The following is a 26,139-nucleotide window of genomic DNA, read 5'->3' as shown; positions in this document are numbered from 1 at the left end:
CTCTGAGTCATACCTAGTAGGATAGGGTGAGTCGATATTTACGCTTGAGGCTGCGAAGGTGGTAGAAAAATAATCTGAGAAAGCATTACAAATATCTAAACCTGAATTAAATATTCTGTTACCATAGTTAAGGCTGCTGGGTAAACCCTGAGAGGATGCACGAGACTTCACAAACGACCAAAATTGTTTTGGGTTAGTGGTAATATTTTTTTCCATCTGGTGCATATACGAAGTAAAACATGTATCTTCTAATTTGCGTACTTTTTCTCTAAGAAAGTTATATGAAACTAAATCTGATAAATTCTTGTATATTTTATATTTCTTCAAATATTTGTATTTTTCCTTGATTGCTTTTTTCAATGAGAGGGAATACCATACCGGATAATTATCCTTTTTAATTGTTTTACTGGGTATAAATTTATTCCTAAGTTTTTTAAAAGTTACGTAAAAGAAATCCAAAGCTTGATCTAAAGTACGGTCAGAAAACTCATTCTCCCAATTAACAGTCGCTAGCTCATTATTAATAGACGTGTAGTCACCTTTGTTGTAAAAATATTTAACCCGAGGGGCTGTATGAAGCGGGACGACAGTGGTAAGCTTAATTCGAATAGTTAAGGGCTCATGATATGGGTCGATAGGAACTAGGGGTGCAGCACAACCGCTAACGCGTAAAAAATCATTAGATAATACTAAGTCCAGTAATTTACCGAACCGGTTTAAAATACCGTTATATTGATTCAGATTTAGAGTATGAATTTCGTCAATTAAGCTACATTCGTCGTTACTAGCATAGGAAGATGGAACCATCACCGAGTCACGGCTAATCCACCTGATACCGCTCATATTAAAATCGCCTATTATTACAAATTTATCATCTGGACGATTTAGAATTAACTCACTTAATTTAATTAAGAAATTAGTTAGTTGTTGTGAGAATGAGTTACCATTATTTTGATTACACAAATACAGTACGCACAAATGTACTTTTACTAACCTATTGAAGTTGTCCTTGAGCGACAGCGTAACCCACAAGCTGCTGCTGCTGCATTATGCTAACATATCAAAATATCAATATGATGAAAGCTCCTTGAAGCAACTTAAGTGCTTTAAATCATATAAAAAATGTGGTTGGTTTGTATGATGGTCACTAAAATGTATAAAATAAAATTAATTAATTAAAAATTAAAAAACACGACTGCAGTTTAAACAGAGTTTAAAAGCGAACTGAAAAGCTAAAAATAATTTTTAGTTATGTTAGGTACTCAACTTAATGAATGTAAAATATAATATATAGGTAAGTGTTCTGTCAGGGTCGTAAACAGCAAACGGAAAAGTTTAGGCTCATTTAGGATCGTGACTGTACCTGTATATTTTATTTCGATGCAGTCGGGGACCTGTGAATGGGAAAACATTCAACATATCAAGGTCCCCGACTGCAATCGAAATAAAATATACAGGTACAGTCACGATCCTAAATGAGCCTAAACTTTTCCGTTTGCTGTTTACGACCCTGACAGAACACTTACCTATATATTATATTTTACATTCATTAAGTTGAGTACCTAACATAACTAAAAATTATTTTTAGCTTTTCAGTTCGCTTTTAAACTGCAGTCGTGTTTTTTAATTTTTAATTAATTAATTTTATTTAATCAATCGTGTCCAAAATTGAAACACAATTTAGTTTTTGGCGAACCGACAGTTCTCAGTTTGGAGCGAACTTTACTTCTAGATGTGTTTAAAACGCAAAAGTTGAAACTTAAAAGTATGAAAATAATATCGGCAAATATCTCGACGATTTTATATATCGTAATAAGGCGTATTCGGGTAAGTCCGGCTACTTCAAAATGTCATCTAATTCCGAAAATCCTACATAAATACTTCCATCAAATTAGAGTTCATTTTAGAAATCATCAATATTTTTAAAGAAGGACTGTTAATTTGATCGTCAATTTAATATTTGTATTAAAACCCTGCGGATCCTTGAAAAATTACAAAATTTGGTAACGAGATAAAATATTCAAATGTAATTTGCGACTATGGAAGAATCGAATTCATCTTTAACTTATCACATCATTTTGATTCTCAGCTTTATGAAAAAAAAAGTTACCAACATTGCGATCCTTTCAAAAATAATCTTTTGTTTAACAGTCTTCAATGATTCACGGTTATTGTTTATTGTTTATTATTTTAAGATAAGATAAGATAAAGATAAAAGATAGTTTATTCAAGTAGGCATAATTACAATGCGCTTATGAACGTCAAATAAAGCTAGGTAGACCGGCTGCAACCCTACACCTCTGCCCCGAGAAGATTTAAATCCCCCCTCAATTGGAGGAGGGTATCCTATATTATGGGACCGGCAACAAACTCGGCGGGACACATCTTTTCAAAAATAATTACATCTTATAATTAACATGCATTACGAGAAAAAATAATAATAATATTTAAGTTGACAATTGTACCTTAACAGCTAAAGCCACAGCGGCACAAATTGGGAGACAGTGATACTTATACATAGGGTACACAAGTATTTACATACATAACAACATTATATAATACTACTTACAGGCATCTCTCGCTCTAACACTCTCTTACACTCAATCATCAGTCGTCCAATTGCACTCGCAAACAAATCACACTCCGGGTCTGCCTCGACATGCCCTCCCATCCCGAAGGCCGTATAATTCTTTTTAAATCGATATCATAGATGGCGCTATATGTCACAATCGGCGATAACGAAATTTTTATCTTACAGATTAAGATGTATTAAGAGACATTTAAAGTGTCATAAATTAAAAACATTATAAATGAAATACAAACATTAATAACAACACGAATTCAATGCATTAATTTTCAAGATTTGAAATCACAATTATATCGCGACTGACTACGTTATGAACAACAGCGCAGGACAGTTATGTGGAGCTGTCGAAGTAATATTAAATATTGTCACTAGATGGAGCCACCACGGTTCTAATATGTGGAGTTTGATTTAGAATAATTACATTTGAGTTATGAATTACGAAATTAGTACAAAATGTTAAAAAATAGATCGGTCAATAAACATGCCTACTCTAAATGAGTACCTATTTTTTATTAAAGTAGGCCTGACGTTAAAATATAAATTAAAAAAACTCGTAGGGCGATGTCTTTCAAAAGAAATGAATGCTTTGTTTTTAAACACAATGCAAGTTTTTATTTCGCTTGATGTCCAAGTCAAACGCACATTTTACTCCTTTATTGACCGACGCGTTTGCGAAGGTCTCCGTTTTAACTCGGGCCAAATTTCGTTTGAGGAGAACGTTCTCCTCGGTTTAATTCTCAACCGATTCTCATCAAATTTTGTGACCAGATTCTAGGATAAAATAGTTTTTTTTTTCAATCCGATTATTTCAAAATTGCGGAAACAAATATGTAGTCGTATCAATATTATAAGAGCATTTCTTTTCTTATTGAGATATATTTACAGTGCTTGGCAAAAATGTAGAAATGTTCTAAAGGTTTTTACTCGAGAATAAGTAGCCAAATTTCGTCAAATTGGCTAAGTGCTACCATGGCGCAGTTTGCAAACAGTTGCTTTGATGCATGGAGGTTCGAAGTTCGAACCCCAGTAAAGTGCGCTGCTAACTTTTTGTAAATTTTTACACTTATATTATTGTATTATGTATTATTATTTGTGCAAAGCACGGGTTAAACGTATTCGTTTCATTTTTCCAATCTTTTATTTAACTTTTTGTTAATTTAGTTTTTCTAAATAATTCTAAACGGCGTACCCATATATTTTTTATTCAGTTTTAAGTAGAAATGCCCCGAATAGTGGTATTGGCCGAATACCGAATATTCTGCCCCTCTCCCGGCCGAATACCGAATATTCGGCGACCGAATATTCGGTATGACATGCGAACATTTTGACCCACAATTATTATGAAAACTGATCGCTAACAAAGCTCAACGTTAGATGATGATGATAAGTTATATTTTTGTTGAACAGCATTAATGAGTAGAGTCAAACAAAACAGACTCATGATAAAAATAATATGTATTTTAATCAATAAATGGTCAAAAAAGGGTCTTCGTATTTAACAACTTTCCAAGAACACATTCTAAATATACTTACCTACATAGTTTTTGGTAATTTTCTGATGCAATTTTTCTTTTTAAGTAGGTGCAACGGATATTCGGTATTCGGCCGAATAGTAGGCAACATTCGGCCGAATACCGAATATTCGGCAAAGTGGCCGAATAGGCCGAATACCGAATAGTTGCCGAATATTCGTGGCATCTCTAGTTTTAAGCTATGCTCGCGAGGTCTACAGTTTATTAATTTCCTTGTTGTAAACGACGATCAGCTTAAACCGCGAAAATCGAAGTTTGTAAACTTCATGAGGTAGAACAAACTAAATTGACAGCGATTTTGATAGCACAGACTATGCAAGTGTTTTTTTAATTACATAAACTAATAGAAGTTTGATGTTTAAAATAACACTAAAAAAATATGCTTCGTATGACTCATGCAACTATCTCTGTCACTCGAATTACAACTCAATGTGAGTAAAAGAGCCCAAAATTTGCAATATTCGGTGTTCGCGGGTCGCGGGGCTTGCCTAGTCGAATTTTTGTTGACGGACAGACTCCGACAATGACTGCATTCATGACTACGACGGGGAGTATGGGGGTGGTCATGATTTGGTCATGGACTGGCCATGGTGTGACATGCGAGTTAGCCTTGAAAAAAATGCCAACTAGGTGTTCGTATTTCCAATGCAAGGTCATGACCGCCATGACTGGTCAAAAGTTGATGTTTCGCTTCTAAACTGCGCGCAGTGCGCGTTTGCAAACTTGAATTGACAATACGGTGTGTTATATCTATAGGTTTGTATTTATTTTTAATTTAATACAAATACTTATGTCCTCAATCGCTCCAGCGTCTCAAGGCCACACAGCGACGTGCACACGCACACTCGGATTAAATACTAATTGTAAGGTGCGTCTGTGTGCTTACGAAAACTACCATACAACTAGGTACATAGGCGTGAACGCCACAGTAATTCGTGCCGTCCTCTTCTTCTTTCTAATAGGAGCGACAGGGACAGCATGCACGGTTTGAAACTTCTAACAGTTCTAACCATGTTAATAAAAGAGGGACGGGCAGTATATCTCGCCGCGAGATACTGTCGTGCCTATCATGGGCTAGCCCGGCTGTAAATATTTGTTTTTAGTGCAAATATTTCCTTTTTGTATTTTAAAATACTACAAAATAAATCGTGTTACTGCCGTTTGTACGAGAATGTAAATTTTTAACATGAAATAAATGTTTAATAAATAAATAAATATTATAGGGACATTCTTACACAAATTGACTAACGATACAAATGTGTAATATAGAATTAATACTTAAATACATAGAAAATATTCATGACTCAGGAACAAATATCTGTCTCATTACACAAATAAATTACACTTTATTTTCAATATAAAAATATCGATCGAGTAGGTAATTCAAGGTCACTTTTTTTGTAACTTTGTGGCCCTGCTACTTACGGGTTAAACACCCTGACCATGGAAACCGGCATACCCTTATTATTTTCCCTCCTCTTATTTATTACCGAGACTTGGTGCGCGACTGACACTATCAATAGCTGCAAGCTGGCGCGCTCGAGTAACATTTTTAATTAACCGAAGCGTAGCGAAGGTCTACGTTTTGACTCGGACATTTTGCTTTTGTATGTCCGGATGTTCTCCTATACAGGTCGCAATTCTTAACCGATTTTCGTGAAATTTTGTGACCGAATTCTATGACTAACTAAAATTTTTCTGTCGATCCGGTTTTTGGAAATTTTTCAAAATGGCGGAGTTGTGATAGCTCCCGCCTAAACAAATAGTCGGATCGGTATCATAAGAGTTTTTTCTTTTTGAGATATGTTTATAGATTAAATGGCCAAAAATTCAGAAAATTTGTATCGCTGGTTTTGGCGGTATTTAGATATGTATTTAGTTTTTACTTGAGAATGAGTAGCTAAATTTCGTCAGCTTTAGTAAGAACTATAATGGCGTATTTTGCAAACGTTCGCTTTTTTTGTTTGCATCGGCAGGTCCCTGGTTCCATTCCCAGTAATTGTATACTGCTACATAACTTTTAGTATTTTTTTTATACTTAAATTTCGTATAATTGTTATTTATTTTATTTTTTTATTTTGAAAAAATGAAAAATGTCGTATTTTTTATTTATCAAGCGCGGGTTAAGCGTATTCGTTTAATTTTTGTTTGTAGCTTTATGTAGTTTTTAATTTTTTGTTTATATTACATGTACTATACCTATATTTTAATAAATATTTTTGCCATACATTTATTCAGTTTTAAGCTCTGCTCGCGAGGTCTACAGCTCACAGAGCCACTAGTAACTAATCCGTTTTGTATATATCATATTTAAAAAATCCATCGTATGTCAAAAAATGTTTTCTTAGGTACAGTCAGCAGCAGAAGTTGCTAAGCGGGCGAGGCGTTCATAATTACCTTGACGCGCTCTTATTCTCTTAACAATAAAGTCGCGTCAAGATTATTTTGAACACCTCGCCCGCTTAGCAACTATTGCTGCTGACTGTACATGATAGGACAAGTACGGCTACCATTAATTGACATTTGACTTTTACGCCACCGACTGCGTGAACTCGATCGCACCAATACATCAATGCGAGTACGAGCGAGATAGACTGCGATCGACTTCATGCACTCGCTAGCGTACCTAAACGTCAAATGCCAACTCATGATAGCCGTAGCGAATAAGCTACAAAACTTTTAGTAGCTAAATAAAAAAATGAATAAATCGGAAATACAATTAATTAATTTATTAATTTAAAAGCATGGCAAAAAAAACGTTACACACATTTTTTATTGCAATATTACGAAATATAATGTAAAACACGCAAAGCAACGTATATGGGGCATTATCTATGAAAAGGGACCTTATTGTCGATGGCGCTTACGCCGCACAGCGTCGCGCGGCATTGTATTTATATCAGAGCATCGTTAATAACGGCGTAAGCGCCATCGACAATAAGGTCCCTTTTCATAGATAACGTCACATATGCTACTTAGGACGGTGCGCTTTTTTAGTATGGGATTGGCGGATTGGGTATCTGCATGTACTATGTATGTACAAGTATTTTATGGGGCATTATCTATGAAAAGGGACCTTATTGATAACGTTGATAACGGTGTAGGCGCCATCGACAATAAGGTCCCTTTTCATAGATAACGTCACATACACATATGATCTGTGATCCTTACAAAATACCTACTCCTTCCTTTCCTATATACATGGTCTTTTTTATTTCATAATAAATCTAAGAAAATACCGCGTAGTATCTATATCTCTAGGTACTGATATGGGGCATTATCTATGAAAAGGGACCTTATTGTCGATGGCGCTTACGACGCACGGCGTCGCGCGGCATTGTATTTATACTGGAGCATCGTTGATAACGGCGTAGGCGCCATCGACAATAAGGTCCCTTTTCATAGATAACGTCACATACACATATGATCTGTGATCCTTACAAAATACCTACTCCTTCCTTTCCTATATACATGGTCTTTTTTATTTCATAATAAATCTAAGAAAATACCGCGTAGTATCTATATCTCTAGGTACTGATATGGGGCATTATCTATGAAAAGGGACCTTATTGTCGATGGCGCTTACGCCGCACGGTGTCGCGTGGCCTTGTATTTATATCTGAACATCGTCAATAATGGCGTAAGCGCCATCGACAATAAGGTCCCTTTTCATAGATAACGTCACATATAAATTTAGATTTTAATATGCGCATATTTTTTCAACGTTTTACTTCCGATTTTATTTAACGGACGTTAAAAATAGATTGTTTCGTCGGCGCGACCTTGGGCTTTGGGCCTCTCAAGGCCATGTGGACGGCACGCGGCAATGCAACGCTTAGCTCCAAGAATTATTTTATTAAAACAGATCATACCGCAATGCCGTGTTCTTTCTGCCCTAATGTGAAGCATAGGTACCTACTAGATACCTTCAAACCAGCATAAGAGTCCTCTTTGATTATGCATTATTATTGTGTATCTCAAAGTCACAGTTATGCTGGTTTACCCGAACGCTTGTCGTGCCCATTTGCCGAAGCAAGGTAAGCGATAAGAATACGACCTGTGATTTGTAACGAAACTTTGACACCTTCGCCTATACTAAGTAGGTACCTATTCAAACTTCTATTTACAATACAAAAAAATAAACAAAAAAATTAAAAAGTCAAATTTAAATAAATAAATTTCAATTTTGTCGCCGATGGCTGAAACGCCATCTAGTAATGATTGACCTTAAAAATGAATGTGATGTGTAGGTTTAGTGCGTGAAAGCTACAACAGATGTCGCGCGAGAGGTGTTTTGACGCCATTTCAACGCATGTTTGTCGTAAGAGTTTTATTAGCTCCGTGGGGCTCCGTGCGCCATCTAGTTTGTTACTGTGAACTAAAAAATTGCCTACAAGTATTTGCTACTTAGGACGGTGCGCGTTTTTACTATGGGATTGGGTATCTGTACTAGTATTATATGATCTGTGGCCTCGAGCACGGAGTTGAGCAGAGCGTGCGCGCGCGCGATTGGCGCCTGCGCGTGCGCCCGCGTACGCGCGGTGCCCTCCGCCAGCAGCGGGTGGCGCCGCGCGCGAGTGTACTGGTTAGGCACAAATAATCGCGTTAGTTTCACTAGACCTATATCGGGACGGGAGTTACCCGTGATTCGTGAACCCGTGAGATCGAAAACAATACAAAAGGTAATTACGGTTCATATTCCGGTCGATATAAGTCTAATCCTTTGTTTGTTTTATTTTATGATAACTTTTGGCAAACGTGGTACGTAAAAAGTTAGTTAATAGTGGCATATTAACTATATAAAAACTGTTGGAGAACAATTACCCAGTGGGGAGCAAAGCAGGGACATTTTACGGAGTATGAAAATGTAATTTGGTATAGAATGGCGTCTTGGCGCCAGAAAACAATCAACTGGGTGTAGACTTATTATAATCGTATCGCGTCATGCGTAGGTTACTCATCACGTAGGTTACATTACGAGTATTTTCTACTCCCGTACTTTTATTTGTCATTTTTAAAGGGTCGTGCACACACCTTTAAAACCCTACTTTAGAGTTGTCAAGTCTTTAGTCTATTCCCCAAAAAGCATTTGTGCATACACGCAGTATCTTTTTGGCACTTTTTCGATACTTCGTGTAATGATCACTTAAAGAGTATTGAATGAAATACATTGTTGCTAACCTTATGTTAAATGTCATCTCTGACAAATAAGTGAACCATAGACATGGTCTAATAAAACATGGTCTTCTCTTCCCAGAGTGTCACAGGCCTACGTCACAATAACATTGCCACTTTATTTCAACATAACATGTTACTTGGGTACATTATATCTATGGTTAATAAGTTAAAATATTTCTTTATAATTTTCATTTATATGTATTTTATCTTAAATTTTACAATAACACGTAATTTTTAATTATTCGTTAGCAATATCTTCCGATTCACGAAATAAATTTCAGACGTTCGGGTAATTCTGTTTACACTACTGGCAACACAGGATAGCGCTGTCACATTTGACAATCCGCCATTTTGTCCCTGACCGTCATCCTTGTCGAACGCGTGTTAATTGTTATTTCCTTCTCGCTCAGTGTCAGCAGTCGAAGTGTTTTCCAAACTTTTCACGTCGTAAGCTTGGTAATTAATGTTTTGTTACGAAAATGGTTGGCTGTTCTATTCGGAACTATAAGAGTAGGAGTGAAAAGGGCAGTATAGATTTGTTTTATTTTACTATGTTTCTACATGAATAACTTAAAATGAATGCCGTTAAAATAACTTTCACCGTTGGTTAAAATTCTCCCACATTTTAAAGTTTGAGAATCTGTAAACAGCATGATGACGTAGGCCTGTGACAGTTAGGTCATTCGCGAATTTCGAAAGAGAGTACTAGGCGGAGTATATTATTACACCATGACCATAGACATGTTTTTTAATTTCATTCATTCTTTTTCCGCCCCTACCCTCCATTTTTGCTACTTCTTGAATGAAAAATATTTGTTAAATTAACAATTTTATTTCAAAGTAAGTGCTTGGTCGTAGAAAAAGTATTGTATGCAACGTTGTTTAATTGAGTCAAAAAATACTTGTGGCGTCTTTATTAACAATTTTCGGCTTCGCCTTAAATTGTTACTCACGCCACTCGCCTTTTTTGACCTCTCTTAAACAACGGTTGCATAAAATACTATTATACGACCCACGATCATCTTCGACTTAGCATAGTACCATAAATTGAAGCTTCTAGCCAGACCGTCTGTCTGGAATAATCCCTATGGATTACTTACATATAATAGCTTTGTGTCTGTTGTCTTCCAGGCCAATTCGAGTTTAGTTATACGATCTGAGTCCAATATGATACTGTAGGGCTATGATGGTCGACTGTATAAATGATATAGTTGTATAAATGATGATAAAACTGACATTTAATCCAGTTTTTATTGATTTGACGTCTTTTCCACTTTTGACAGCGATAGTCGTTAAACGATTAACTGCATAACATGCTCGTTGGATAATATGTCATTTGTCTACTTTTCCAACTTAAACTTAGTTGATAAGTGGATAAGTTAAATGATATAAAAGACACTTGTCTAGATTTATACATTTTTATAACATTCATACCGTTTTGTCCACTTTGACAGCGATAGACGGTAAATGGCTACGTTTGTTGGATAGTTAGACATATAGTCGATTTTTGACGGCTAGCCTTTGATTAATTTATCGTGGTGCTCACTGAGCACGATAAGGTGCTCTCATGGTATAGAAGTGGTGAAAAATACAATTTTTAGGGTTCACTCGTGCGTCTGTCTGTCCGTCTGTCACACCCTATTTTCACGGAAACGACTAGACCAATTAAGTTGAAATTTAGTACACATATGTAAATTAGTGACCCCTCACCCAAAGACGGACATGGCTTCCTCGCGTTGTCCCGGAATTTTGCCACAGCTCATGGGAGCCTGGGCAGCTAATCCCAGGAACTGGCGTGGGCATTAGTTTTTACGAAAGCGACTGCCATCTGACCTTCTAACCCAGAGGGTAAACTAGGCCCGTATTGGGATTAGTCCGGTTTCCTCACGATGTTTTCCTTCTCCGAAAAGGGACTGGTAAATATCAAATGATATTTCGTACATAAGTTCCGAAAAACTCATTGGTACGAGCCGGGGTTTGAACCCGCGACCTCTGGATTGCAAGTCGCACGCTCTTACCGCTAGGCTACCAGCGATTGTTTTAAGTACAATAAATAGGTTAGAAGTTATTTAAGAAAATAGCCAAAAAATTAGCCCCTCCCTCCCACCTTTATATCCGAAATTACTGGGTCTACAATTTTGGACTCGCACTTGGCCGGTATAGTTTTTTTTTCAAATATAATATATACTATTTGAACTCCATTTGTATTCATATAAGAATATCATTACATTATTTGTAGGGATGGCAAAGATATCATTTCTTCTTGGCAGCTGCTGCCATGGAAGAAAAGCATCAACAAAGAAAAATTCAACGACGTGCCATAAGGGATACATGGAACCCTTTTGATATGCCCAACGAGGAGTTTCGGCACATATATAGAGTGCTCAAAGACTTGGCACTCTATTTGTGTGCCGACCTAGACGCCGACCTCAAACTCAACATGGCGACGGATTGCCGGCACATCTTAAAGTACTTAATTAAAGATATAATGTAGCACTGAGGACGTCACTTTCTGAGAACGCCACTTTCTGAGGACGTCACATTTGGAGTTCGTCACTTTTTTAGCATAGGTACGATTTAACAGTATAAAATACCAGCACGAAAGATGTATGTAATGCCAGCAACCAGATTACCTGTTCGACATACGGTCGCTTTTATATCCTACATACCAACACCAATCTCTGTTTGCCTTACGCCTGACTGGTAGAGAATTCCATTTGGCAAAACGTCCTATGTTTCGTGGAATAAAGTGAAAATAGAGAGATTAATAATAATAAAAAAACAATCTAATTATGTTTAAATCAGAGTATTTAATTCAGAATACTTAAAAACTACAAGCACCAAAACATTTAGCCACAGATTGGAGTTAGGCCTGAAACAGCTTCGATTCCATACACATAAGGGCGCGTGTACACGGTGCCGCCTCCGCGCCGCCGCCGCACCTTCGCGCTATGTACACGAGACGCGTAAAACCCGCGGCGGCGGCGCGGCGGCGGACTATACTTGTCTCGTGTACATAGCGCGAAGGTGCAGCGGCGGCGCAGCGGCGGCGCGGCAGCGGGCTTTACGCGTCTCGTGTAAATAGCGCGAAGGTGCGGCGGCGGCGCGGCAGCGGCGCGGAGGCGGCACCGTGTACACGCGCCCTAAATGTTTCGCACAGTAGCAACCATGATTTTATCATACGCCGCTGTGATTAGCTCGTGAAGGTATCACGGCAAGCTCGCTGACACCAGTTGAAGGTCATTCCAACATATTTACATTTAAACGGACTGTCGCTCCTTTTGTGACAACATATTCTTCAGCATATCGCGTCTTCTGTCATGTCTCCATAAACTCTAACGTCTTTTTTATCTGCGTATAAAATCAGCTCTTGCAGTTTTTTTCAGACAATATTTCCTCTCGTGTCACCTGTGGAGAATAGGCGACCAAGGATTTTTTCTTCATAGCGTTGCCGAATTTCAGAATATATGTTCAGCCATCAATCACTTCTGCGTATGGAGTGATCCATACTCTCATAGTTCACATGTTCTGCATATATTTAATGCAATTTATTTGTTTGTTTTCTTCCTATAGGTATAGGTTACGCAATGAATTTTTAAATTAATATTACATTGTACTTTTAGCCTGACTGACAATGAAAATCTATCATGTCACCGATTTGACATCGCTGATTTTTTTTTCTATAGATGGTCAACCAAACCTTGTCAGTAGAAAAAGGCGCGAAATTCAAATTTTCTATGGGACGATATCCCTTCGCGCCTACATTTTTCAAATTTGCCGCCTTTTTCCTCTGACAAGATCTGGTTGACCAAGTATATTTAAAATGCGAAACTACAAATAGGTTATATCCTTTGTCAAAGCACTGTCTCATTTCAAACATAGACAGAGAGAGTCATACTATCTTTGTCTTACACTAGTACTAGCACCCAAAAGAAAAGGATGAGTATAGTTTGTATTGTTCTTATTTAATGACAAATTGGTTTGACCAACTATACTTACAAGAATGCACTTCGTTTTTCGGGTAAAATCGGACGTAATCGCGTAATAGAAAATGACAGCGTCGTACTAATTTAGTTGCAATCCAACACTCAAACTATACAGGATGGTCTATACCACAACGTTCAAATTTTTTTTTAGTTTCCTCATATCGTGGGCTATTAGGCGATTCTCAGAGATGACGTTCGGTGCCTGACTTCGGTGCCGAATTTTATTTTTTACTTCTTTGATACACAACTTTATTTCCTAAAATCTAGCCTTAATATAAAAAAAATATTGGTAGTAGCCCACGTAGTGATAAAATAAAAAAAAATGTTGGACATCGAGGTTTGTACCACCCTGTATAGTAGTTAATAGAGTCAGACCGAGAAAAGTCTGCAGGGATTTTGATAGCCCACGCAGTGCAAGCGTCATTTTAAACGTCAAACTTCTATGAATTTATGACGGGTAAATATAGCTGGTCAACCAAATCTTGTCAGTAAAAAAAGGCGCGAAATTCACATTTTCTATGGAACGATATCCCTTCGCGCCTACATTTTTCAAATTTGCCGCCTTTTTCTACTGTTGTTCTCTCTCTATCTGGTTGACCAAGTATAACACTTGCACTAAGCTTGCACTGCGTGGGCTATCAATATCGCTGCAGACTTTACGAGTAGCAAGGACCTAGGACCGCCTTAGATTGCGATGGACAGTCTTTGCATCAGGAAAAATCCGGAGCGGGGGTCAAGGCCCCTTTCAAACAGGCGAGGTCCCAGCTCCCGGAGCATCCCGAAGTTTCGACACCGAGGGAGACGAATAAATACCCGCTCAGCGCCGAGTATTTATCTTTTTAGGGTTTCAGGAAAAACGGGACCCTACTACTAAGACTCCGCTGTCCGTCGGTCTGTCTGTCTATTTAGATGATATATTTCTGTTGCCAACAACAAATAATAAGAACTAACAACAAAATAAAATAAATATTTAAGTGGAGCTCCCATACAACAAACGTGATTTTGTTGCCGTTTTTTGCGTACCGTAACCCTTTAGTTCCGAAGGATTCCGTACCGTAATGGTACGGAACCCTTCGTGCGCGAGTCCGACTCGCACTTGGCCGGTTTTTAAGAGACGCCGCATGCTCAGCAGCCGCTCCTGCCGACCGCATTGTACGACTAAGATGCGGGGCGGCAAAAGTACTGACGCACGTGGCGTCCCACAGTAAGCACTTACCTCTTTCACATGGCACCAGGGTCTAGCCGTCAGGCCTTATGCCGTCCGATCGGCTAAAGCCTGGCGGCTCAAGCATACATGGGATATTAGGTAACTCTGACAATAAGGCTCTCCTAACGATGTCATTAAGAACATGGTGCCGTAGGAACCTCCCAGCGCAACGGCAGCAGCTCAAGACATGGTGGCCGTTGCTCCCCACAGTGAAACCGTGGTGGGGTTGGCATACCCATGGCAACCTATTAGGCGGAGAGCAACGGCCACACGCATCGAGCAGTTGCCTTAGTAAGGTGGCTAAGTTTGGGGAGGGCCTACAATTTAGTTGATTTTGACAGATGGTTTGACGTATAAAATTCACCGTATTTGAGGTTAATAAGGTCTACTGTCCTTAAAATTTTGTATGAATTTACAAGCAAATATGAGCCTTCGTTAATTAAGTATTGCAGCCGGTTCTACCTTAATTCGATAATGTAGCTTATTTCAAAGACTATAAACTCTAAGTACTTAAAAATAAAGCTTCAAAAGCTTTAACCGTGGATAACTTTTAACTATCAACGTCACATGTGGATAAGTGGTGATAGGATGTCATTCATTAAAATACGCTTTAAGTAAACTTGTTTAGAATTGATTTTTCAAAAGCTCAAACCACGGATGATTTTTATCAGTCAATGGCAAAAGTAGATAAGTGGTGGAATGTGATTAAGTAATCTATTCTTTAAAATAGGCCTTAAGTCATCGAGATTAAAATTGATTTTTCAAAAGCTCAAATCATGTCACGCTATCATTAGTCACTTGTACTTTATCCTCGCGTCTATTTACCAAATTTAATCACTTATCAGGTATTTCACATATCACGCAATAAATGATTAATGATTTGGTGACAAAGCATCATAGCCCTCCTGATCTGTCAGTGACAAACGTGACATTTGTTCAACCAAAAACGCATAAATGGTAGGATCCTAATAGATATGGTATACGCGTGCGTTAGTGAGGGACAAAACATAGGCAAAGCGACACTATTATTGGTCGAATTTATTTGTTGCCCACTATATTCCATACTAATTTATGGTGGGAAATTTAAAAAAATGTGAGACTGCGACAAGGACAAACAATAATAGCGCTTTCGCTGCTACTCCTACTGAAAGATACATAAGACTATCCCGTTCGGTCATTTCCCCCCACTCCTCATGCCTGATCCAGTTAAAATACTAGATTCATGCAAAAACGGCACTTTAACACCGACAGAACAGTAATTCAGTATCATATTGAAAACAGATCAAATAACTAAAACTTGAATGTGCCTGTTCGTTTCTATGCATTATCTCACAGGTTTCAAGCAAGTCGAATTTAGTTTAGCTAAGTACCTACTTACTAAAACTATAAAAGTACGTAATGTAATAATACCTAATAATTATATATTAATTTTGGTATAAGTTAATCTAATGTAGGACGTCTATCGGCCCGAGTCAAAACTGTTTCTTCAAACAAAAACGACACTTTTGACACGTGTTTGACACTGACATATCCGATCTATATCGTTTCTATGCCTAATATTCGACGTATTTTAAAGTTCGAATCGCGCCTTTGTTATTATTGAACAATTTGTGTTGTAACAGTTATAGCTGGTCAACCAAATCTTGTCAGTAAAAAAAGGCGCGAAATTCAAATTTTCTATGGGACGATATCCCTTCGCGCCTACATTTTTCAAATTTGACGCCTTTTTCTACGGTCAAGATCTGGTTGACCAAGTATAGGTATTAAGTTTAATACAGAGTAACTTATTAATCTAGTTTGCGTGACAAAGATATGGGCGTCGTTGTTGTCGTGGAATTTCAATTCTCTAAAATATTAATATCGGAATATTAATGGTTATTAAAATTTACCTTCAAATCTGATAAAGCCCGTATTTCACGGGTCGAAACAGTTTGAATAATTGCTCTATTCGAAAATTAATGGAAATTACGTCACTCCATTCAAAAACACGTTAGCAGCGATTGAAAGCCAGTGCACCGAAACTGCCTTTAAATATACGAGTACAAAGTAAATCCGTTGAAAATTTTCTAGGTACTTTAGGTAGTTTCTATAGCTGATAGTTCCATTTTCAAAATCATTTGTTATTGAGATAGCGCTATTAGGCTTAGGAGGGTAGTACAATACGTGTGCAACTTTTTTTTTTGTCACATTGAGATTTATTTTAGTTTTTTATCCTCATAATTATATATTCATATTTTTTTGTAAGTATAGAACGTAACATACACGGCGTTCCAACCAATCGTAATCGAGAAGTACTAAATAGTCGTAATAACCATGGTTGCATTTACCTTGGTTGACCTTATATATTTTCTTTTAAATAAAATAAATAACCATATTTTTTATTCCATAATATTTTATTCGTTGCATAAAATATTTTATTTCAGGGATACTGTGATGGTTCCATTGTCCATACGGTAAAGTTACAATTCGTATCAACTGTTGGTCCATTTACCTACCTATATAGAGTTGTAATAAGTGGGTCTCTATTGTTTCCCAAATAGTTTTAAGCCATAATGTATTGTTTGCCCGCATTTTCGTTACCAAGTAGTTCATTTGGTTCAGAAACGCGTCACTTTTCAGGATTGCCATAAAACAAACCTAACCTGAAAATCCTAAAATGTTAACGGTTTCAGTTTTATGACTAGGTAATGATAATATGACAAACAATACATTATGACTTAAAACTTTATGGGAAACAACGGTGTAGTAAGTATATATTAACTATAATATAAACTAAAGAAACACTAAGATCTTCAAGTGTGATAAGTTAGACCAAAATTTAATTGGGAAAACATTATTTTATAATTTAAAAAGTTGTATGGTTGATGTTTTATTAAAACAGTCGCCCTCGCTTTTAACAAAAAGGCAGATTTATATATCTCCTACGAATAAAAATGGCAACAACTTCTCGCCATATCGTAGACATAATATGTGTAGGAGGAGGTTGAGCATGTAGTAAAATATTGATGACTTATTTATCTTTTACCGACACTTCATGTTTCGGCTATCGTTCGCAAGCTGGATATATTAAATATGTCAAATTTTGGCGCTTAGCCAACTAGTTGGAATGAATCTTAATGCATATAAATGTATGTTTGCTTCGTGGTGCAGCGGCAAATGCATTGATTAAACACATACACATCTTCATACATCTTCATATTTGTGTCACACATGTAATATACATATTAACCTATCTTTTATTTAAACTTTACTTGGGGTGTACTTAGTTCCTTGGAGCTTGGGACGGATGTTAGTGTGGGATGCTACCTGCGTAGACACACTGGCACCGTCCTACCTCCAACGGACTAATGTAAAAGCGGGCGGGGCGGCGGAAAGCGCCGAATTTTTAAAACGTAACAAATATAAGAACCTCGGTAGAGAGTACCATTTTGTACCATTTGGAGTTGAAACTCAAGTCCATGGGGTCCCAGCGCGCATAAGTTGTTCACAGAAATCGCGAAGCGTCTGGTTGACGTAACTGGTGACCGAAGGGCTGGCGGCTACCTTGGTACAATGCCTCAAGGGCCTATTTTAGATTTAAGCTAGTTTTTAATTTCTTTTAGTAATACCACTGTAGGTATATATCTTGTTTGTAAATAAATGATTATTTTCATTTTTAACTTTTGATCGTATCATTTACAAGACGCGGGTAAGTCAAGTGATAGAAGAGTTAAATAATAAATCAGAAAAGCATATATCATATACATATACATGTATAAGCATGATAAAAGTTCAAAAATTGCAATTATAATCGTAACAAGTTAAAGTTACCCACTAGGGCACTAACTAGCCGGCCGTTTTTCTCACTAACCTGATATCTCCTTAGAATTCTTAGATATTTCGTAGAAAATGCACCCATAGCAGACTGTGATGATGAGCAGCGGCAGGAAGTACATGGCGCAGAGGCAGAACACGTTGTACGCCAGCTCCTGGCCGTGGCTCGGGAAGGCGTCGAACGCCACGCATTGCTGGAACTCGGGCACCTCCGGGTGCCGGAGCACGCGGAACACGAGACTCTGAGACAAGTGAAATAGTTTTTTTGGCCCATAGTGACCCATAGATAGGTGACATAGCTGGTCCAGTAGCTTGACCAACTTGTCTTTCTGCGAAAAAAGAAAAAGGTGGATGATATGATATCACTACATAGTATAAAACAAAGTCGCCGCCCGCTGTCTGTCCATATGTATGTTTAGACCTTTAAAACTACGCAACGGATTTTGATGCGTTATTTTTAATAGATAGAGTGATTCAAGAGGAAGGTTTATGTATAATTTGTTAACCCGTGCGAAGCCGGGGCGGGTCGCTAGTATAAAGTATAACTTAAAGCTAGAGTGCTCGCGCTATGAGCATTTTGCAGCCCGTGGCGAAAAAACTTATTGGAGACTGCTGTACATTCGTCAAGAATTTTTTTACCAGGTAAGTGTAACCTCCTGTGTTCATCATCAGATCGGCTGGATAGTACTACTACTACTTACATATGTATGTGAATTTCAGCTCAATGGAATAATGGGAAAGACATTATAGTTTAATGACGTCATTTCTCCCTTAATCAAAACGAGTGTGATCCTTTAATTTTATTTCTCTTTCAGTTTCACTTTTTTGCCTACTCAGTCTGAATTGTAAACAGGACCGTGGACTCAACTTAGTCATTTCTCATAACCGGAAATGTTCCTTTTCATATTTTTTATGAGAAATAAGTCCGCTTGGGAATAATCCACACAAAAGGAAAAAAGATAACGGTCCACCGTTAGCGTTCCCCAAAAAGTACACAGAATTACAAAGTATATTTTGATTCAGCCATCTTTAAGCCCATTTAAGGAGAGTAAAAAAACGGCTAAGAGGCCTTTTATAGGATCCCCTTTACTCGCGAAACGTGATGTGATAGTTTCACAACATTTCGTTGGTAAGAACTACAACACCTATATACATATATACGCTTGTTTGACGCAAATAAACATTCATTCATTAATTCTACATGGCACTTGGGCGAAAGATTTTGGCTTAGTCCATTTTTGAGCGTCGCAAGTCGTTTCTTATTCGCCGACAAAAGAGCAGTCAGTTTTCTCGCTCAACAAATAAATAAGCGTTGCAATTCAGCGGGGAAATGCTGCCAGCATCTTTGGCACTTGGCCCTTTTTAGATTTAGATTTCGAGTTTTTAATTAAGTAGGTAAAGTTTTTTATAAGTATGTTTGTAATTTGAGTTAATGTATCAAAAATAGCCTCGTTGAATCGAAATTAGGTTGTATTAACCAACCATTCAGTATAAGTGTTTAAGGGTACTTAGCTATTCGATGGAAGCACGACTGGAATATCGCTACCTTCCGCTAATCAGTTTTGAGCCCACTATTTTATCGTCTAGATAAGATATAATGTGAGTAGGTACTCACCCGTCAGAGCAATGATCGAAGAGTACCTAAAGTAAGTATAATAGGTATCGATTTAATTTAGTAGGTACCGTAAAATAGGGTGAGTAGGGTCAAAACTGAAATTCAAACCTCGATAACATTTTATTTTTACATATGAAAACTGAATGGTGTATATAATAATAAGTGTTCCGGACGTTTGTATTTTAGTTTTTATTTTATTTTGAGTAGTTCCATTTCATAACTTTGACGATAAAGAGGAAAACCCACCTCACCCCGTAGTGCCTCGTATTTGGGGTGAGAGGGGTTTTCATATAAAGGTGATTTTGGAAGATTGTTGGATCGATAGTTTTTTTTATTATGCGTATTACTATAGCTCCATTTTAAATTGGAATACATTATTTTTGTAGCAGTAGCCTTAAAATCCCTTCTCACCCCCCGCTCAAACCTTCTCTCCCCATTCATAACCCACCTCTCCCCAGCGAAACCTACTCACCCCGTTTTACGGTACTCCAGTAAAATATCTTAAAAGAGAAGCTGAAAATCATATATAAAATGCGATAATTATACTTATTAGAAATCAAAGAGAATTGCGAAGTTAAGATGATTGCTAGGTTCTAAAGGATTCCAGACACATTTCTTCGTGGAATTTGTGAATATTACCATAAGAATTTTGTAAAATTGATTCCAATATTATTTGAGACATAGGGATTTATTTAGCGAAAAGTTGATACAATATATCTCATTAAGGTGATTTTATATCATGGAATTTCTATATCTAAAGAAGTTCATTTCTAACCAAAATTGTTTTGGTCTTTTGATCACATTTTGCTGACTGAATAAATCTTATCGAAGGCAAAGTCAAGTTTACCAGTTACATACTTAGTTACTTACCAATGCTTAGGTACGTTGATAATGGCATACTTAATTCAGTTAGGAAGGTAGTCTATAGATGCATGTGTAAGTCAAAAGTGTTTTAAGGCCCCGTGGGTTCATGTTCTTTTTCTCACTCTCATTAAGCGTAATACTCCGACTCAACTCCAAGTAACATCAACTTAACAAAACAAAACAAAAAACGCCAACCTGCTAGTTATTTATTTAAAAAAAAAACGGGTTGCACTCCGGAAGTGCCGACAGAAGTGAAAACTCAAAGACATCTTATGTCTCACGACTTACCTACGTCTTACGCTCTCGCGAGTTTAACATTTTTTCCCCATCACAAAAAGTGCACAGCGCCGCTAAAGAAGTTTTCACTTCAAAAATGTGTACCTGTGGTAAGCTGCAGAATAAGGCGATGAACCACGCAAAACACAGCATTGTCTTACTTCGTGACCTGGCGACCGCCAACCTCAATGGATACAGGACTGCAAAAAACCTGCAAGAAACATAATACATTAACTTTATTTGCTACAAAAATTCTGATTTAAGAGTACAAGGATAGTACTTATCAAATCGTTTTGATTCATAAATATTAGTTACATTATCCTATTGTGACGCCACTCGGTGAAAATTATTGCTCCAGCGATTTACTTAAATATTTACACCGAATATCCGAATTTAAGGCAAGCGACAGTGACGGGTACTCTCTAATACCTAACGTACCGTACACCGTATCACACCCACGTCACGTTCAAGGCCTCAGTGAGATGAAATATACGCATATTACGCATGTTATGGAAACGAAACTAATTCCCAAACAATACACGCATCTTTATGAATATTAAACGCAAAGGACACATCGATCTTCATAGTATTTGGTTTTGGTCCTTCGCACCATAAATAGAAAGCTTCCAATGCAAACATTGAACACCTAAAACACTAAGCGCACGCTTGATCAATACGAGTACATACGAGTAATATTAGAAAGATGTAATAGCTCCCAGGAATATAATATGGTCTACCGCTAAAGGTTGGTGCACATCTAAAAGTTCGGTACCGCCTTAACTTGATCCGCCCGCCTCCAGTAGGTATTCTTTGTAGGAAAATCGCCTCGACTTGGCACAAGCTAAGCGGTGTCAATACGCTTGTATCGGCGGTGGTTTCATTCTAGCACATTCAGTGTCAGAGAGTGCTACGCGCTACGAGCGCTAGCGAAAAGCGACTACGGAGTGAGCGCCCGCCTGGCGGGTTTCTGGCAGTGAATGCACTAGCTACGGGAGCTGTAATCGCACTGTCACCCAACCAAAGTGCGATGTCACTTAGGTGTAGCCGTGCAAACATATCCGAGGTGATAAGTCTCTTCCATTACGTGCTTACGTGAGCCGATTATAGGGCGACGCTGATCCGGTGCCGAGCTTTTAGGTGTGTAACAAGCTTAAGGATGACCCTATCATTATTTAATGTCATAAGCATTATACGCTATAAATGTGCACGTTGAGTCTGGAGATATTGGAGTTTACGTAAATTACCTAGTCTTTTCTAAAATCCTGAATGAAATAATTTATTTCACAATGGGGCCCTGACATTTTCTTAGACAGTAAATACTTAAGTATGATAACGTTGCGGTGGGTTATTCTCACTAGATTATCTACGTACCTACATGACGTACAGAAAATAGATATTTTAATAAAAAAAAATTGCGCCATTATCTTTGTATTAAAAAAAAAACACTCCACCCAATCGTATGATGCTTGTAATATTGAAATCTGGGGGCACGGTAGTGCCCCCGCCAAGTCGAGCGCGAAGCAAACACTGCCGTACCATCCTTTACTGGAACCATTTCGCCGCATTTTCAGGCCCCTATTTGAGAACCTCTGGATAAGACCAGAACGCAGAAATTTTCGTCATCCAGTAAGCTATAATCACATACTTAAAATCCAAAATTTCAAGTCTGTAGGTCATTTAGTTCCGAAGTTAAGCGAAAGCAAAGTTTCGCATTTATGACACTCACTCACTCATGATCATCAGAATAGAACTAGTATCTCCCATAAACTCAGAGAGCTGAAATTTGGTACAGATTACAATTATTGAAATAAAGTAGAATATTAAACGTATAAAAACTATCTTTGATCAAAAATTAAAGTGAAACAAATTATAGTTATTCGTTGAAAAAATATTCTTCACATTGTACCAAACCATACTGAACCATAAAGGATAAATAGGTAGGTACTTATATAGAGAATCTATTAGCTACTTACTTTTGGCAGCGGTAGTTACCAGCCCTAATTACATATCTATTAATAGAGCTCAACCAAAAATATCAAACAAGTGAGAAAAATAATTTTACTTCGTCTGGCGTGGCGGTTAGGTACCTACTCCTTTATATATTGCCGAATCACTAGTACAAATTCGACCCATATTCGGCATTTCAGTAATATTTTAAGTGGCAAACACAATAAGAACCCTTTTCGCGGGAACAAAACCTACAATTGACTAGTGAGAAGGAAATAAATCAATAATTGGGCGTTTTTTTTTGTTGTCCCCTACACTTTTTTTTTTCAAATTTGGGATTTTTTATGTTATTTCTACTCAGAATCACGAGCTCTTTCTATCCTAATAGGAGAAAAATAGTGTCCCAAAAATTCCATACATTTTTCGATCTTTCCATTCCGCGACCGCCATACAAAGTCTATGAAAAATGGTGACGGAATGGAAATAAAAACCTTAGGACACTTTTTTTCTCCTATTAGGATAGAAAAAGCTCGTGATTCTGAGTAGAAATAACATAAAAAATCCCAAATTTGGTAAAAAAGTGTAGGGGACAACTTTAAAAAAATAACGCCCAATTACGATTATTATAATTTACTTTTAAGGCTCCAAGGTCCTTGGCTCCAATAACATTTTGTGAAGACCTATCGAATTTCTTCAATTAAGTAATTAGGAAACTATTTAATTCAAGCGTTCGTAACTTCGTAAGACATAATTATACATGTCGCCAATAGCGACGAATAATTATTTTCTCGTTATTTAAGAGCCACACGAAACTAGCCGCCGCAATTCAATAGAAGTTAAGGGGCCCACTGATTAACAGTCCGCCGGACGGTATCGGCCTGTCAAATTTTGACAGTTCTGAACAACTGACACTCTGACAGGCCGATTCCGTCCGGCGGACTGTTAATCAGTGGGCCTTAAGGGACACTCTCATTTTAAAACGACGTTCTGAAATAACATGAAATTTGACATCATAATTTTAAGTAACAATATATTTGTCTGATACAGTTGCCATCAGATATATCGGAGCGGCCAAGGTGTTCACAATATCTGACCACGCGCTCTAACGCCTTGACAATAGAGGCGTGTTCAGACATTTGTGAGCGCCTTGACCGCTCCGATATATCTGATGGCGACTGTACTGGTTTTCGTAAATGATGACACTTAGAATGATGACGGTGTAACTTAGATGTATGGGGGCGGCTTTGGCGGTGGCAACGACTCTTTAGCGCTCATTTAGACGGTGTGAGAACTCGCATGCGAGTTTCATTACATTGCGTCATTTGATCGGTCGACTGAATTGATGTAACCTCAATGGTCCGCAATGTAACTAAAATCGTATACGAGTTCGCGCGCCGTCTAAATGAGTCCTAAAGAAGTACCAAAATCTTACCGGTCGAGTGATATACAGACGAGTATGTTCGAGGAGAGGTAAAGGCCGAAGGCCCGCAGCACGAGGAAGAACTTGCACGCCAGGTTACCCGCCATCCATGCGTTGGTGGTTCGCCACCCGATCTGAGAACAAACATTCATATTTTTCTTGTATTCTAATTGAAAACTATGATTTATTTCGACGTAAACAATATATGGAAGAGACAGTAAGAGTTACATAAAAAATATATATATATATTGAGGGATCTTCACTCTTCAGTATAATTTTCAGTATATAGGATTCCTGCTCCGTCTTCGCATTCAAACGCTTTGATACGTCGTCTCGTACCTCTGACTCTTATGGAGATAGCAAACATTCATAAATCCATTGAGAATTCAATTATAACAGCAAGTTATAGTACCTACATCACATCGTGTTACTAGAGGGGAAAGTGAAATATTTCAAAGGAAGTCTTTAGATTCACGACACCTGCAGTCTATCTAATGCAGGCTAATATTATTACCCCCTGAGTTACATACAATGTTTTTGATCACACTTGGTGGATGAAAATGTTACTTTTCTAATCGTTTTTGATTTACTACTTTATCACACATTTTTTTGTCAAGCAGGCCCCGTAGACAACATGCCATTCGCTAACGCTATTACGTAGCAAACGACACGCAATTGTCACTGTCACACTAATATGGGAGAGTGATAGAGAGACACAGAGCGATTCGATACCGAAGCGCAAGCGATCGTCACCTTGGCTAGGCCACCAGATACGTCTGCGAGCAATACTACAAATTTTTCCACACCACTACTCGTACCACTTCCGGCAGGATTATTTTAGCTCATAAAATAGTTGTTTACGGTAACTACAAGTGCGGAAAGTAGGAATCTGCAAAACTTATCTATTTAGTGACCTATGATTTTTTTAATAAGAAAAACATTATTTGACATGTGTCAATTACCTTATTTTCGTTAATTTAAAATATGTAGGGTGCATTGGGGTAATTCCGAAGACGGGATAATTTTGAAAATGGCAAATATCTACTAAACTAGAAACACTTCATACTTTAGCAACACTTATACCACTGCAACGCTTACATGGCACCTTGCGTACTGTTGCTACACAATAGAAAGCTTTTCTAGTTTAGTAGATATTTGCCATTTTCAAAATTACCCCGTCTTCGGATTTACCACAATGCACCCTAATTTATTTTATTTATTTATTAGAAATTTAAATCAGGCAACAAGGCCCATATACCTTACAGCTAACATACATATGTATTTTATAAACTTAAAACTAAACACTAGTTATTTAATCAACAAAACGGCGTGGCTGTGGAGCCACGCCGTTTGCGCCGTTTTGCGCCTAGATATACGGATATCTAGGTATCGTTATAGTAGATTACATACCTGGGCCCTTATTCGACATGTACAACTGTCAGATTTCGCGTCATTTGAAATTCAACTGCTGAAGTTCATTTGAAGTTCATCAAGTGCTGAAGTTCATTTGGTACAAACAATAATTTAACAAAAAACAACTTTGTTTTATTATTACTTTAAGGTTTATAATGGTTTGGTTTGGTTGTCACCTAACTGTGGATTGCTAATGTCAAATTTTGACAAGTAATGATTCCAAAGGTAGACTTGGTTCTCTATGACCTTCGGCACCATCTTGGAGATTTTGACGTGCGAAAGGGTAATTTATAGCAAAGAG

At 37.6% G+C, this 26,139-nt stretch overlaps 1 protein-coding gene across 1 annotated transcript in view; it reads right to left on the bottom strand.

Annotated features, from left to right (window-relative positions):
• The window catches only part of LOC134656605 (adipokinetic hormone/corazonin-related peptide receptor variant I-like), a 42,612-nt gene extending 18,035 nt beyond the window's left edge, over positions 1–24,577 (bottom strand). Inside the window, exons 1-3 of the mRNA XM_063512161.1 lie at positions 24,438–24,577; positions 21,164–21,269; positions 18,341–18,545 (exon numbers count right to left, since the gene is read on the bottom strand). Coding sequence (XP_063368231.1) covers positions 18,341–18,545; positions 21,164–21,269; positions 24,438–24,577 — 451 coding nt within the window. The remainder of the gene's footprint in view (positions 1–18,340; positions 18,546–21,163; positions 21,270–24,437) is intronic.
• Between the last annotated feature and the right edge of the window lie 1,562 nt (positions 24,578–26,139).

Source organism: Cydia amplana, chromosome 18 (genome assembly GCF_948474715.1).
Source record: "Cydia amplana chromosome 18, ilCydAmpl1.1, whole genome shotgun sequence".
NCBI lineage: Eukaryota > Metazoa > Arthropoda > Insecta > Lepidoptera > Tortricidae > Cydia > Cydia amplana.
This window is presented reverse-complemented; position numbering and strand designations above follow the sequence as displayed.